This window comes from Parasteatoda tepidariorum, chromosome 10, assembly GCF_043381705.1.
Source record: "Parasteatoda tepidariorum isolate YZ-2023 chromosome 10, CAS_Ptep_4.0, whole genome shotgun sequence".
NCBI classification, from domain to species: domain Eukaryota; kingdom Metazoa; phylum Arthropoda; class Arachnida; order Araneae; family Theridiidae; genus Parasteatoda; species Parasteatoda tepidariorum.
In genome coordinates this window covers 69,211,260-69,224,730 of record NC_092213.1, presented here as the reverse complement: position 1 = coordinate 69,224,730, position 13,471 = coordinate 69,211,260, and the positions used below count along the sequence as shown (strand labels likewise).

The window sequence follows — 13,471 nt, the reverse complement described above, 5'->3', positions numbered from 1 at the left end:
TTAAAGATATCGTATAAAAAAATATTTTTTTGCGATAATATTTATTTGCGAAAAAAATATATAAAAAATTTTATTAAAAATATCTTCTTTCTTCAGCTCAATGTGGAGATGGAAAAGGACAAGTACCTTGCAGACCTGGAATGTGGATCAATCCTGCCATCATGGCAATTTATCTCTTGATTGCAAACATTCTATTAGTCAACTTACTCATTGCAGTATTCAAGTAAGTAATCTATATATATATATATATATATTTTCTTAAATTGTGTCAAAGTTAAGGGTATTTCATAATCTAAGTTGGCAACGCTTCAATCATAGATAAGTGCATTAGATCTTTTCGTCTNAGTATCGTAAATTGGCATTCATTTAATTTAGTTGGCACAAAGACCCAACAAGTGAGCAGTTGCTTGTGTTCTGCTGTGATTTTTTTCTGCAAACTTTAAATATGCCGGATGATAATCGTCGTCTCAAACTTCTTACTTTATTTTAGAAGCAAAAAGCTAGCAGTGCAGAAACGTTTTTGGGTGCACGAAATGGTACTTACGTATTAACGCCACCGCAGCTACAGATTTGGCGGTTTTTAAGTGCCGCTAATCTACAGCCTTTATTGGCGCAACTTCTGCAACAATGTAAGTACGAACGAAATAAATGAGGCAAGATCTGTTGAAGAAGATTTTTATGTGCTTTTCCATAAGCTACAAAAAGTCCCAAATAAATTTCTTAATTACGCCCGAATGAGAGAAACCAAGAACAAGAATGATGTTAAAGAGGAATAATTTTTATATGGCTTTTGAGTTGGCGTCTGCTCGCCAACTTACGTCTGTGATCACTTAACATTACTTAAATTCTTTAAATATTTTAAAGTATTAACGTTTTTTTTAAAATCGAATTAAAATATTAGTTTCATTTAGAATAATCTTTTTAAATGATTGTTTAAATGAGTTTTATCAAATTTATCTTATGAAGCCGCTCTACCATGTTTCAAAAAATGTTTCACTTGAATCAGGAAGCAGACTTTTTATTATTCAATCAAGCAGAAACCAGTAGTTAGATCGAGTTCTGTTTGAAATACATAATGGTCTTTATTCACCTTCTTATCAAACCATTACTATTATAAAAAATACCATTTCTTCATTAAAGCATATAATGAACTTATAAAAATTTTCAATGAAACTTTTATGATTGTTTAAGTCTTTCAACCTCACTATAATGTAAAAAATGCAACTTCATAAAATTAAAAATTTATAACCAGACATGAGAATAAATTATATAAAACTTTTATTTTCAAATTTTACATTTGACATGATCTAATAAAAGATTAAAATTGATTAAAAGAATAAAATAATGATATCAAAAGAGGAGATAAAACAGGAAAAATACACAACAACTAATAAAATCGCCACAATTTGAGGAGAAATTTGCTTGCTTAACCGACATTCGATTCCGACAAACGATATCGCCTTGTCGGATACGAAATAATCGTTATCGTATCGGTGAGTGAAAAAGCGCTCCGTTGCTGACCATGTATTTTACTTGACCCTCTGTCGTTCGCCGACAATCGGATCCGTTTTGTCGTTATCGTGTCGTGTAATGAAAAAGCGCCCTTACTGTTCGTTCTCGATGATCCGTCTCATCCTAAATTATGCATCTCCAGCTTGGTGCAACATCACTCCTTAAAAAAACTCAGGAAAATAACTAAAGCAAGATGGTTTATCCGCAATAAAAACATACATCGCGACCTCAACATAGATTTTTTAGATCATCACATTGCAAAGCATATATTGTGACACCGCAGGATTCAACGAAATTTTTTCTTTCGAAAACTTAAGAGAAGACATAAACCTCAGGCCGATTGCAGCTCATTTTTGTAGTGACATAATTTTAACTAAAATACAAAATATTTGATTTCCTTTTATTCCAATTACCAGAAAGAACCACCTTAAAGATTAAATACAAGATGAATGGGAAAAAAGACGCTAACGGCCCCAGGCGCCCAGTTATATTTCGATGATGATGATGACGTTACTGTTCGTATCTAAAAAACACTAGGACGCTATAGTTCGTATAAGCAAGCTATTTCAAAATACAGATATGTTTCTGCCTAAAATTGTAAATTAATTTCTACTTTACTTCCACCAGAGAAAATCATCCTCTGCAGGGGTCCCCAACCCTATGCCCGCGGGCACCATGGCGCCCGTCGATCGATCTAGGTGCGCCCGCTGCTCAACTATAAAATATTTCAGTTTTCCATTTTCCCAATAAATGCTATGCAAATACATACTGAAGTACGCTGGCTCAGTAAAGCTAAAGTATTTTAATAGATTTCTACATATAATTGGAGAAATAAAAAATTATCTTGCAACCAAAAATCATACATTTTTAGAACTAAGAGATAGATCCTCTTTGGCTAGCAGATTTGTCTTTCATAACGGACGTAAGGAAAAAACTAAATTATTTAAACTTGGAGCTGCAGGGAAAGGACAAACATAAAGCAAAAATGATAGAGGCTGTTAACTCGTTCAGAGCTAAGCTAGTTTTGTGGATATCACATTTGAAAATGAAGTCTCTTGTGCATTTTCCAAACATGAAAAAATTGATAGGTGACAGTGAAATTGACATTTGTCATCAACCTCCAATTGCTTAAAGATCAATTTAATAGCAGCAATTTAATATCATCGAGCCTTTGATAACTTTTTTGTTAATCCTCTTACCAACCAAATAAACGTAACCGTAATAGCAACATACATTTCAGAATTTCTTCAAGTAAAGCGAGAAGAATTGGATATAGAAATTTTGGATCTCCATTGGATGACATTATCCTCAAAACTATTATATCACATGAGAAATTCTGGAATATATTTGAAGGACTAAATTCCATTCTTAAAAAGAGCATCATATTCTCCCAATTATGTAGCGCTGGTCAGCGAAATGCCATGCCAAACACCACATGCCACTGTATTTTATAAATAATTTTTATACTTCGTATGTTTTAAAAGCAATTTAGTAATCATTTATTTTACACAAAAATATTAATTGCATTCATATGTTAAATTAATTTTTGAAATTTAATTTTTTGTGCACTATATGTAGTGTGTATTATTACCTATGTCTACCAACTATAAATTTATGTTGAAAAAATAAATGGTGCCCGCCATTCGACCGATATTCTGGTATTTGCTCTTAGGTACAAAAAGGTTGAGGACCACTGCTCTAAAGGATTAAAAGTTGGCTGGTATGGAGATTAATTCTCCTTACATTGTTTTTTGACAATTAATTAAAATATTCTAGGATTTCCGGTTGGGCAGCTATGTTATGTATATGCAGCTATCCAATGTACATATTCTATTGCATAATTCATGTTTTAGGTAATAGACATGATATACTTCGTGGTTCTCTTGCTTGTCGTACTGATGAGTTACGGCGTAGCAAGACAGGGTATCCTAAATCCGGAAGAAGAACCATCTTGGTTACTAGTAAGACACATATTCTATATGCCGTATTTTATGCTTTACGGAGAAGTATTTGCTGACAGAATAGAAGGTAATTATTATTTTTTTTTACCTTTCTGTCATTCTAAGTTTTAAAATTTTTATAACTTAAAACAGTTAAGCTCTCCCACATTAGCCGATTGTCAGTCAGGTTCCACAATTTCATTATTGAGGCAATGGCAGCATGCTCATCGGCTGCCTTTATTCCCAAACTATCTGGTACGCATTCTTCTTAAGCAGTTTCGGCTTCAAAACACCTCCAGATTAAAACCCAGGCTCTTCGGTGGTTGACCACGGTATAATAGGAGTTTATATAATCACTGTATTTTATAATACCATAGAATTCTATTCTTTTATACTTAGAATAAGACATAATTACAATTATTATAAAGTTCCGATTTCTGAGCACCGAGTTTTGTTACTAACCTGCTTTGTGAAAAACATCGGCTACTGATATTTTATTATTTCAACTCTGGATATTCAGATTCGTGTAGAAGCTAGCATGTTACAGTAAACACTGTATTTTTTTCGTTTTCTATGAGATTCTATTACGCTATGACAAGCTTTCTGGTAATAAAAATTTTTAATTTAATTTGCGGTCAAGGAAATATAATATTTATTCTCTTGGTCGAATTTTTATCCTTTTTGTAAAAAGCATGAACGCATTTCTAAGGAATCAATTAATTTATTTTCATAACTTCTAATTGTAACCATGGCGGAAACTTATTTTGATGTAAAAAAACGAATCGACATTTTTTCAGATGAGAACTGTAAGAAATTGACATTTTTCTCTTGAGTACATTACATCTCTCTTGAGAAAATTAGAAGTATCGGTTGCAAATCAAGACTTTTTAAAGATATCGTATAAAAAAATATTTATTTGCGTACTTCTTTCTGTTTGCAGCTCAATGTGGAGATGGAAAAGGACAAGTACCTTGCAGACCTGGAATGTGGATCAATCCTGCCATCATGGCAATTTATCTCTTGATTGCAAACATTCTATTAGTCAACTTACTCATTGCAGTATTCAAGTAAGTAATCTATATATATATATATATATATTTTCTTAAATTGTGTCAAAGTTAAGGGTATTTCATAATCTAAGTTGGCAACGCTTCAATCATAGATAAGTGCATTAGATCTTTTCGTCTCATTGCACTAGAATTCGTCTTTCAAAAATATGTATAATGGCTAAAGAAAATTAAACTGACTTTGACCACTTATCCTCAGAAATATCTTAAACGCATAAATAAATGCCTGGCAATTGCACGATGATGAGTTTAGGCTCTTTTAAAGCCCCAGTCGTCCGTGAAAAATATTTTAGAGCGAAGACAAATAATATTTACATAATTTAGCAAGCATTTAAAAGTAAACGATTTTCCTCCAGTATACGTCAAAATACCAAATTATTTAGATGTTTGGGAACATATTTTATGACACAAATTTTGCTACATTTATAAATTTTACTAATTTTCCTGATTTCACTTTCCAGTTGGGAAAATCATGCTCAGCAAGGGTAACATTTGGAAAGTAAGGGAATAATATCCTTTCATGAGAGTTTTCAAGCCAGAAGGGTTGAGGAATGTTTTCTTGCATGGGGGATATTTTGCTTCATTGCATGGGTCTTTTGATTCCTGTGGAACAACGTCTGAATCCCCAAGGGTGTTTAAGTGCTATTGCAGATCAAGTAGATCCAGTTATGTTAATAGTGTACACTGCCGGGGATGTATACTTTCAGCAAGGACTGTTCTCCTTGTCTTACAGCTCATATTGTTGTCAAATGATTCGAAGAACATGACGGTGACTTTACCTTGTTTCGCTGGCCCGCACAATCACCAGATCTCAATCCAATTGAGAATTTGTGGGTTGAGATCGAACGGGACATCAGACAGCTGGATCCAGTGACATCCAATCTGACGGAACTGAAAAGTGCAGTTCATGGGATATGAGGTCAAATTCCTTCTACCAACTACCAACATCACAGAGAATCTATGCCAAGAATTCGAGCAATATTACAGGCTAAAGGTGGTCCAACAGTGTAATGAGTGGGTGGTCATAATAATTTGGACACACAATGTACATGGAGTCACGATTTTAGTAATGTAGAAATTAATCGTATTATTTATGTATGTCATTGCCATTGGATAAAAAATATTTCTCAAACTATGTTTCAGCAACATATTCTTTGAGGTTAACAATATGTCACAGGAAGTATGGAAAAGCCAACGTTTCAAAGTCGTGATGGAGTATGAACAAAAGCCGCTCCTTCCTCCTCCTTTGATAGTCTTTTCACACATTCATCTTCTCATCAAGTACTTTCTCACAAGGTGCCAAGGAAAAGAAGATTCTTTTGATCACGGCCTCAGTAAGTTATTTCGTTATAAGTTTTATTATTTTTGGTTTACATGAAAGTTGTGTTTTTCGTTATTGAGGCTACCACTATCTCGTTCATCATCCTGTCAATTTACGCCATGACTTTTTTCACATCGAATAAGTCCGTCAAACCTATGAATTATTCCACGTGCTTCAAGTTCTATACAGTAAGGGTTCGTACGATACTTAATTTTGAAAGTGGTAGTATAAGTAAGTGATTTAAATTAAATCATATTCAAATCGGGTAGAAAGCAGTTTTAATTTTAAAGAGAAAGCTAATAAAAGGAAAATTGTAACTTTTTCATTACAAATAGTGATACCACTTTTCAATTTCTTTTTAAAAACGTACGAACCCTGAATATAGTTCCTGAATAAAATAATAAATGATAAGCATCAATTCTTAAAACTTTTTTTTTGAATTTTTTTAATAATCTGCATTAAACAAAAAGCCAATTAGTAGGTTTTCGCCAATCAATGTTCAACCACCTAGGCTTGTAATTTCAAACAAAACTCAGAAGACAAGGGTATTCCAGGATAAAGTATTATAAAAAACTTTCCTTCGTATAATTGAACTAACATGCATTTGTGTTACACTGGAAAGAAAACCACGAGATTCTTCCATAGTTAGTCCAATGATTCTAATTCATGATCCGACTATCAATGGGGATCTATATTATATCAGCACTGTGATCAGTGTGACCCGGACATAGAATTCAAATTGGCCAGCCATCTCTGGGATTGGAACCTGGGTCGTTTCATTGAGAGACGAGCACTCCCTGAAACATCGGTACTCATACCCTCAATATTATTTTGAATTATCTGGACCAAATATTTAATATGTAATAAATTTTTTTTAAAACTAAATTAACTGCCTAAAATATCATAGCTTTGAATGCAACTCTAAGCTGAATAAAGCGATAACAAAAAGTATTCAATGAATTAGAATATTTATATGAGAACCAAGAAATTCGAGTAGATTACAATTTTATCTTTAGCGTACTATATTTATTTTTGAAATAAAAATATAACGAACACTGACATTTTTATTGGAATAATATGTTAAAATGTTATAATTAAGCAAAAATTTATTAAATTTCCTTCATGTCAAAATGAAACATTTATATATTAATGATACGGAAAAAAGTATTTAAACAATGTGAATAGTTATTATAGGAAATTTATTATCAATGCAATTATTTTAAAAATATTTTACGGTGTTAGTATTCGTTATTAGTAAACCTTTTTCGTAAATAGACGACTCTCGTTAACGTACATTTTTTTCGGTTCCAAGAGTGTTCGCTTAACCGAGGATCCACTGCTATTTATTTCTCTTTTAATTTTTTTATACTGAAAATCAAGACTTATTATCAGTAAGAAAATGCTAACTCATTATTGAAGACTCATTGCAGAATGATCCATATAGATGTTGTGTATTTATATAATTGTGTTGATAATTTTTCTGAAATTCCTTTATTTAATTTTTATTATATCTCTAAAATCTGATTATCGCGATCTTATAAAATGCATTTTTGTTATGAAATTCTTTACTTTCCCATTGGAATATGTATTTTCTCTCTTATTTCAGAACTTTTTTTATCCGAAAGCGACGTTCAGAATATATACGACTTCGAAGAAGAGTGTGTAGAAGGTTATTTTCGAGAAAAAGAAACCGAACTACACATGTCAACAGAGGAACAAGTTCGGTTCACAACCGAAAGGTAAAAAATTTCATCACTCACTGAAATTTTTGAAAGACATAAAATCATAACGCAGTTGAACAATGTGCAAAAATAAACGAATCATCCGGAATAACTTTTGATTTAATAATCGGATCTTCACGTTTTAGGACTCAATCCCAATGGTTCGAGAAGATTACCTTAAATATGTCAATTTATAAATGGCAGACGATATTTTAAACTACAAAATCAGACACAAAAACGTACTTTCTTTGAATAAACATACCTGAAAGATCAAAACTGAAGCTACTTTTATCATTTTCTCGTATACTTATACCAAATTGCATTACTGGCTGAAAATGGTCATTAAACTACTACAAGTCTGCACTTCTACAAGTCTGCATACCCTTTTTTGGTGAATTCGGATTTCTGACCCCCAAAATATAAAGGATTGTCAGAATCTGGTAAATATGACCCCAATAGTATGGTCAGGAGAGCGTTCGAAAGTTTAGACCTCTTAATGTTAATTTTACTTTTTGAGTTTTTCGCCTCATCTCGAGAACTTATAAAGCTAGTTGAAAACTTTTAGGTGCATAATTATAAAATTCGTTTACGATATTTCCATGCAAAAAATAACTCTTCATATATATTTACTATTTTTAATTATTTTATTTAGCCAAGAAAAGTTTTGTACAACAAGGTACATAATTTTTTGCATAATTTTAAAGGATATAATTTCACTTGGCACAGTACGAAATTTAAACGAAATCGGATGAATAGTTCCTGAAAAATCAAATTTTCAGTATCCGACTTTTAAAATTCGATTTCTAGAACGTGAAAATCTGATTATTATCAGAAGTTATTCAGGTTAGTCCGTTTTTTACGCACTGCACATAATAAAATTTGAGAGAGTCGAATACATTAACCCATTTTAACTCAATTAACCCTTTACATGACCGTGGGAAGTATACTACCCGCCAACTTTTTTTATTTGATAAGAAGCTTATTTCCCTCCAATGATTTGTGCTGCCATCTCTTGATAAATTCAGAAAATACAAAAATAAATAAAAAACAATGAGAGGGATTTTGTTAATAGAAATGTGAGTAACAGTTAATTTTAGTGAGGGCTAAGAAGAGAGGCCAATACTGTAGATCTATTTTCTCTTGTGCTTCATGCGTTCGTTCGTTTAATGTTTTATCTTCAAGTTTATTTATAGTTATCAATTCAGAATTAATGCACGGAGTTTATAATTCGGTCATTCTAAAACACAGAAATTTAAGTTTATGGTAAATTCTTTTCAGTTGAAAAAATTTTTAAAAATATTTCACACTTTCCACTAAATATTTGGTCGTAAAAATTAAATTAATTTTAAGTAATAAACTAAATTAATTTCTTTTCATAATTCTCAAAATTCTAATTCTCACAAATATTTTAACATAACATTAATACAAAAAAATGGCTCTATAAAAGATTATAAGGAAGGTCCTTTTTTCAAAAGGCAAGCGTTTCATTATTAGTGCGTTTTCAAAACTAGATAGTTCTCCAACAAAAGATAGGGTATACTTTGTGCTATGTAGACTAAGTGAGAATACAACGCGAATTAACCGCAAATGAAAGTGCATAAATGGACTTACTATAGTTTCAGTTCTCTAAACAAAAAACTTTCTTCTGTGTCTAAACACCAAAGGAAGTGGTATTACTGGATTTCATTTGCTCGTAAGAAGAGTACGAAGAGCTCGTGCTGGTTCGTAAGAAATGATACAATACACCATGACCTCAAAATAGATGCAATAGACAAACATATAGCTAAATTAAATAACAAATTCTACGAAAAAGCCACCTCTTGCTCTACAGCAAATTTCAATGAAATATTTCTATTTGAGAATTTAACTGAAGACAAGAACATCAGACCAATGGCAGCATACTATTGCAGTGATGTATCAGATTCCCTACATCAATAGCATATACATAACCTCATTTTCATCATATCTGCTTAGCTAAAGTTCATACTTTTACAATATAGTCTTATCACCCTACTTCATGTAATTACACAATCAGGACATCAATGATCCACATGAAAACTCTTTTACTTCATTTGCATTCCACAACCTCAACGAAGCACCACACAGATCAAGCTNCGATCTGCTTAGAAGGGTAGTTATTGTGTGGCGTTAAAGTGAGGAGTTTCGTTTCCATCGCTCTAAAGCATGTTTTCAAAATATGATCAGCGGTCGTGGCTTAAAATCGAGGTTGCCCTTGGCAAAAATGCAACAGAATGCTATCGAGGATTAGTGGAAGCTTGTGGCGCAAATGCTTTACCGTATAGGACAGTAGCAAGATGTGTTCAAGCATCTCATCTTTTTTCGTCATTAAGCCTTTTGAAAACATGCTTTTGAGCGATGGAAACCAAACTCCTCACACTAACGCTACACAACAACTACCCCAGAGATGCCAACTTGCTCCGGACAGCAAATATGTATTTTAAAGTGATAGTTTATCAATTGTGATTCTTGGTTTAATAAATTTAATTTAGTACATTTTAATCCACCGCTATTTCTGAATAATTTGTAGGCTTATATAATTCACCACTTCTTAGTACTTATGTAATGCTATACCTTTTAAAAAGCAAGCAAAAATTGTCAAATATTTTCAAAATTTACTTTGTAGTTATTTACCGCTTTTTTAATTATTTTGGCGTGTCCGGAGCAGTTGGCATCTCTGCTACCCTCACTTCTAAGCAGATCGACTGTATTTTGCACTCTACACATCGACAACAGCACCACCTCACTGCTCCCATATCCTATCTGCGCATGCCCACTCTTCTGTGAGTTTCAAGGTTAAGTTGCCACTATTTAATTTACAACCCTCGTAAATAAAAAACAATGAAGGACTTTGTTAAGAAAAATGTGAGTAACAGTAAATTTTAGCGATGGCGAAGAAGAGAGACCAATACTTTAGATGAAAAATTTATCTGTACATAAAATGTGCTATGCGATCAAATTTCGGCTTAACGTAACCGAAAATATCAAATTATCTGTATAATCACTACTGACGATATTGTGAAAAACAAAAAATGATCCAACCCTTTCCGCTTGCAGTGTAACCGGTTTGACGACACTCATTCAACAAATATAGCAAACCACTCGAAATGTAAAATTAATTGCTTCTAAGCATTAAGCAACCACTATTCTTTAAACAGCAAAGAGCTAAAGTATGTCACTTCACTTCCAATGTACAGTCTATCAAAGGTCTCTCTTAATTATCTACTGACTAAAATTTTCAATCGAAATTTGTTGTTCCGGTAATGGTTAAACTTGTACCTCAATCAGACACATACTCCCAGTAGAGTTCCGAGAATTCTGATTACTCCGAATTTTTATTGACGATTGTTTTTCCTGTTAAGGTTACATAGCCATAAACTAGTTTGCTATGAAACGATTAAAACTCGCTTTACTATCAGGCATGGACCATGTGTGACGATCTGAGTACTCTGGCTGGTTGGAAGATTCGATTTCAAAATTCCATTCACACAGGCAATAGAGAAAACGTAAAAAAACCAATAAAAACGTTGTTAAACATATTAAATTTAATACAATAATTCAAACTACATATTTTTCTTTAAATAAGTTGAATGTTTTGTGTTTCGAAAGGGTGGAAATGATGTCGCAAAGAGTTGAAGATATCAATCACCGTGAAAAAGAATCCAGTGCTTGCATCAAAACTCTAGAATTTCGGCTTACGAAGCTTGAAGATTTAGCTGAACAAACTGCAGCGTCTTTAGCCGTCATCCATCGATACATCGTGACTTCCATGGCAGAACCCAACTTCTCCAAAACTCCATCGTATTCTCAAAGGTAAGAGCAATACGTATTTCTATTGAGCAGCTCTCGTATTTCTATTCTAAAATAATCATTTCATAACACACGCACACATTTAAGCCTATGTTAGATCCCGTACTTCACCGCTGTTTTCGTTCTTAGTCCTTTCACTTGTTACGTATCACCCCTATTATGTATATAGCTTCTTATTTTGTAAATAATTTACCGTTTTTGACTCACGCTTTACATTTGTTCTACGTCTGCACATAGTCTTGCTTTTAATATCTTTGTTTATAGCCTTCGTTTCTCTTCTCACGTTTTATTGATCGAACACTTTTTAATTTCCGTATCATATCATTCGACTTCTATTTCCGACGAATGGGAAAGTGCCGCCTACGGCAGCAGACGCCGTGATTGTGAATTAATCGTAACCCGTTGTTTTCGTAAAATCAATTCATTTGTTTTATTTTTCTTATTACTAAGAATAATTTTTTTAAAATAGAGAATGGCATTGCGGACAGACTTCAATTCATTTCTATCTAGCATTCTTTTACTTATCAAATGTTACACATACAACAGGGCACTTTATAAATCGAAAAAGAGAGAAAAGTAAAATTATTTTATTTCTAGACTATTTTAAAAAGCAAAATTAACTATGTTTATTGAATTAAAATTAACGTAACATTTATGTATACATTAATGTAATATTAATTCACTTTTTTTAACTATGAATTGTCTACTGTTTACTTTTTTCAAGATAATAAATTGTCCTGTATATACGTTATAACTATTGAGGCTGTTTTTCAAAGGCTCTGTCATCGCATGAAATGATGCTTTTTTGCGGATAATATGCTATTTTCATAATTGGTATGAGTTTGCAACTGGTTACTTATGACTGATAGATCAAGTTCGGTCTTTCATTGGCCAGCGCCCTCTATGATCATTCTAAAAATTTCGCCTAATGTCAATATGGAGAAAAGCCACAGTTTTATGAAAATAAAAAAAGCCTTTATTGCCTAACTTTTTAATATTTTAAAATTTACTCCAATACTGTATTATCTTAGTTCATAAAAAGTTTTAAAAATTGGAAAAAGACATTGATTTTGATAATGTTCTTCCAGGTGGAAAATTTCACAAAATTGTTTGTCCTTTTTGAAGCCTTGATAATTCTTCACGACAAGTTGGTATATCTAGTTTAAAATTACAGCTTTGCTCCAAGTGTAAGACACTTAACCCCTTGGGGACGGATGATTCATAAGAGCATTCGTACAAAATCAGAATCAGGATGTAAATAAATAAGAAACGGTAACTAAAATGAAGTCGTTGCTAATTTGACAGACTTACTTTGCTTTTACTTAAGTTATTGTTAGTTTAATCATATATACACTCTATAACAAAAAAATTGACGCACCAAGAAGCAATCATCCGATTCCTTCTTGGTGCCAGATTACAGTGGTGCGTGGCTCGATCAGGCTGGAATGATGCCGTCTGGGGACGCATAGTCTTTAGCTACGAATACCGCTTCCAACTGCGTCCTGACGATCATCTTAGACGTGTTTGGAGACCCACAGGGCAGAGGGGGGGATCCTGCCTTCACTATTGCACGTCACACCGGCCCTCAACAAGGCATTATGGTCAGGGGTGCCATTTCCTTTGACAGCCGGACCTCTTTGGTCGTCATTAAAGGTACACTTACTGCACAATGGTACGTCGGCGACATCCTAAGACCTGTTTTGCTACCGTTCCTTTTGCAGCGCCCTGGGCTGGTTTTTCAGCTAGAACAATGCCAGGCCACATACGGCACGTGTTGCTATGAACTGTCTGCAAGCTTGTCAAACTCTTCCTTGGCCTGCCAGGCCACCAGATCTCTCTCCCATCGAGCATGTCTGGGATATGATGGGAAGGCGATTGCATCTGGCACGGAATGTTTATGACCTCGTTCGACAATTGGATCGAATTTGGCAGGAAATACCGCAAGAGACCATCCACGAGCTTTATCGGTCTATGCCACGCCGTGTGGCAGCTTGTATCCAGGGTAGAGGCGGGTCAACACCTTATTGAACTTGTTATTGAAACTGCAATAAATTATTCAATTGAAAATCTGATTATTATCAG

The 13,471-nt window shown here is 33.4% G+C and overlaps 1 protein-coding gene across 1 annotated transcript in view; it reads left to right on the top strand.

The window, feature by feature from the left end:
- Nucleotides 1–13,471, top strand: part of LOC122269824 (transient receptor potential cation channel trpm-like) — a 255,102-nt gene that overhangs the window by 233,268 nt on the left and 8,363 nt on the right. The window contains exons 19-24 of the mRNA XM_071187014.1: nt 97–215; nt 3,366–3,540; nt 4,393–4,519; nt 5,663–5,853; nt 7,447–7,579; nt 11,189–11,392. Of these exons, the coding sequence (XP_071043115.1) occupies nt 97–215; nt 3,366–3,540; nt 4,393–4,519; nt 5,663–5,853; nt 7,447–7,579; nt 11,189–11,392 (949 nt within the window). The remainder of the gene's footprint in view (nt 1–96; nt 216–3,365; nt 3,541–4,392; nt 4,520–5,662; nt 5,854–7,446; nt 7,580–11,188; nt 11,393–13,471) is intronic.